This window comes from Triticum aestivum, chromosome 7A (assembly GCF_018294505.1).
Source record: "Triticum aestivum cultivar Chinese Spring chromosome 7A, IWGSC CS RefSeq v2.1, whole genome shotgun sequence".
NCBI lineage: Eukaryota > Viridiplantae > Streptophyta > Magnoliopsida > Poales > Poaceae > Triticum > Triticum aestivum.
The window spans coordinates 154,322,660-154,325,733 of NC_057812.1; the positions used below are offsets into that span (position 1 = coordinate 154,322,660).

A 3,074-nucleotide genomic window follows, 5' to 3' on the forward strand; every position below is an offset into this window, starting at 1 on the left:
TTTTACTTCTTTTGTATTTCAACATGCCAACGTTTCAGCTCATCTTTTTGCAAAACGCGCTTGTACTGTGACTGTGACTGAAAGTTGGCTTACTGAAACTCCGAGCTTCCTGATCAGTAGCCTTCTGGCTGACTGACCAATGAATGCGTTTATATTTGAATAAAGCTCATAATTCCCTGGAAAAAAAAAGATACACGACGAACCCTTCGAGCCAAACATCAAGAGCAGCAGGCTCGACGAGCGGCGGGCGACACCCAACCAGAGTCCAGACCCGAGAGTAGTGGGCAGGCGGTAGCATGCAGCGTCACCTCGGTCGTTAGTACCACCCGACCACCCACCGCCACCGGGCGCCGCCCCCATAAATCAGCAGCATCATTGCCCGCCTCCACCGCCGCCGCCCTCCTATTCTTTCACCCCCGTCGATCGACCCACCCCTTTCACGAGGCTGCCCAGAAGCAGGGAGCGCCGACGCCGATGGGCAACTGCCAGGCGGCGGAGGAGGCGACGGTGGTGGTGCAGCACCCGGGCGGCGGGCGGGTGGAGCGGCTCTACTGGGCCACCAGCGCCGCCGAGGTCATGCGCGCCAACCCGGGCCACTACGTCGCGCTCGTCACCCTCCGCGTCACCGAGGGGGGCGGCCAGCAGCAGCGGCGCGGCGCGGTGCGGCTGACGCGGGTGAAGCTGCTCAAGCCCCGGGACACGCTGCAGCTCGGCCACGCCTACCGCCTCATCGCCGTCGACGAGGTCACCAGGGCCGTGCAGGCCAGGAAGGAGGAGAAGACCAGGCGGGCGCAGCGGCAGCGGCAGCAGGCCGCCGGGGGGCCCGCCTCCGCCGGCGACGACCAGTCCCTCATGGACGACGGTCTCGATCAGGTATAGTACCTTCTTGCTCATTACTGACACCCATGTTTCTTTCGCTGTTCATCGATGGCAGCTCCTTGCTTCTGTATCATGCATGTTCTTCCCCTTAATGGTCAATAATCAACCAATAGTACTTTGCATGTACAAGAAGAACCTACTCTTTTTCTTTGCTCTGTGGTCTCCCCCTCTTCGCTGGTTCATTCCAGCTCTTCACTAATCACTACCACTACCTCCTCATTTTTAATTTGAACTAGTGCATATGTGCAGTTAATCGAGATCAATATTTTTTCGAACTAGTGCATATTTGCAATTGATCAAGACATGTCATCACTAAGTCTCTAAAACGTTTGTATCTAACGAAATAAGGCAGGCGATTTTGCTCCCATCGTTTGTTTTTTCCAAAATTTGTATTTATGTACTTCTAATTTTCAAATTTGTGAAGTTCACAAGAGTATTTAGAGTCCTTATCCAATCTCCAATATGAAAAGAGGTTTTTCTTGATTGTGACATAAGAGTAGGTAACTGCCTAGTTAGTTAACCTGCTGATGCTGCAGTTTGGTGTTAATTAACTCGGGGTACCTTTGACCATAGACCATTGCACTTGTTATTTTTCTTGCTCAGTTGGCCACCGTCCCAAATTTTATAGTACCTTACTATCATATAGTTAGTATGAGTTATGCATGACACAATAGTACCTAACCGCCCAACCATTTTTGATTTACTAAAGATATCATACATTAAGCCGATCATGACACAATGATGACTCGAATAATGTACTACTCTAAACACGATATGATAGCTCCTCATACATATAACGGGCACATTATTCCCACTCAGAGCTAAACTATACTTTAGGCCACATCCTGCTTTGCTCACACCACATGGAAACGGCAGCGACGGATACCTAGAAGTTCCTGCCGCCGCCCAAACAAAATCCCGCGAGCTACCTAGGTTGACATTCTCCAATCGCAATGCCAGATACATGAAGAATATGGCGCCTACCTACAACTACTAGTGGACAAGGAATCATTCACTATTTATTCCCCCAAGACTCATGGGAATCGTCACTCATTACGATCTTTGAAACTTAGTATATCATGGCAAAGTGGCATGTACTAATTAGTGATTACTCTGATCCTTAAACTTGTACAACATGGCAAATTGGCATGTTCTGATTATTCTGCTGCCGCCCGTCGTGTGTATTGCAGTTGGAGCAGCAGGACAGGGATGGCCACCCGGGCAGCTCGACGAAAGGCTCGAGGCATCGCCAGTGGCGCCCGTCTCTGCACAGCATCGCCGAAGTCAGCAGCTGATGCGGCCGACGTGTGGCCTGTATTTTAGAGCTCAAGTTCGTCTCATCAGATGGTTGCTAGATTATTCAAGCTCGACAGCTCAACGCCGGAAGATGAGCGCCTGCAAATTACCGGTTTTAACTCATGTTTTTAGTGAGATTAAGGTTGGTACCTCCGCATCTCAGTGTTGGGGTTGGGACAAAGAGAAAGTTTGAACTAGCAGTGTTGGTGTTCGGTGGTGTAGTAGTAGTGGTATATTATTCAGTTATGATGCAAAGTACGTATCTTTGCAGGTGGGTTTTGAGGATCTTGCTGTTGCTGTGTACTATAATGTGAGTATTGTTGTTGGTGGTGCCGAATTCGCAATCATAAGGCTGCTGCAATGATATGATATATACTCGGAGCTGGAATCCACGCTTTTAGGCCAACTACACCGCACGACCCTAAACGGACGTCCGTTTTGGCCGGATTTTGTCCCTTTGAGGCGTTGATGGGTTCGCCCGTGTCCGTCTCTGTCCGTTGAGTCGTGCGAGCGCCCACCGCGCGGCCGCACTCCAAATCTTGTCTGTGTTGGACGTGTTTAAAAAGAACATAAAAACTTAAACAAAATGACTTAAAAATGTAAATAAACGCAGTTTAAAAAACTTAAAACTTAAGTTAGGGTCCATGGCCACAAAACGGCTCAGTTTCAATTCCAACCTGACATAATTAAACATAAAAAAAGAAAAAAAATGGCCGCCGCCAGCGCGCTCCTGCCCGTGCCCGTTCGATGTTGTCGCCGTCTTCAGTGGTCGTCGGCGTCGTCGCCGTCGCTGACGAGGTCCACGTAGGCCGGCGGTGCATGATAGACGGGGGCGGGCTGGACGGCGGGAGGTGCTGTCGTGGTAACGATTCTGACAATAAAAGAGGGGTAGGATAAAG

The 3,074-nt window shown here is 50.0% G+C and overlaps 1 protein-coding gene across 1 annotated transcript; it reads left to right on the forward strand.

Moving 5' to 3' along the window:
• Nucleotides 1-269: 269 nt before the first annotated feature.
• On the forward strand, nt 270-2,512 carry LOC123151158 (uncharacterized). The gene is made up of 2 exons (XM_044570913.1): nt 270-873; nt 2,070-2,512. The coding sequence occupies exons 1-2, from the start codon at nt 475-477 to the stop codon at nt 2,172-2,174; spliced, it is 504 nt and encodes a 167-aa protein (XP_044426848.1). The 5' UTR covers nt 270-474; the 3' UTR covers nt 2,175-2,512.
• Nucleotides 2,513-3,074: the final 562 nt, after the last annotated feature.

Bases quoted from the DNA above. Each gene is read 5' to 3' on its own strand.
- LOC123151158 (XM_044570913.1), top strand. From the start codon at position 475: ATGGGCAACTGCCAGGCGGCGGAGGAGGCGACGGTGGTGGTGCAGCAC. The intron at 874-2,069 runs GTATAGTACCTT...TGTGTATTGCAG, and splicing joins TGGACGACGGTCTCGATCAG to TTGGAGCAGCAGGACAGGGA.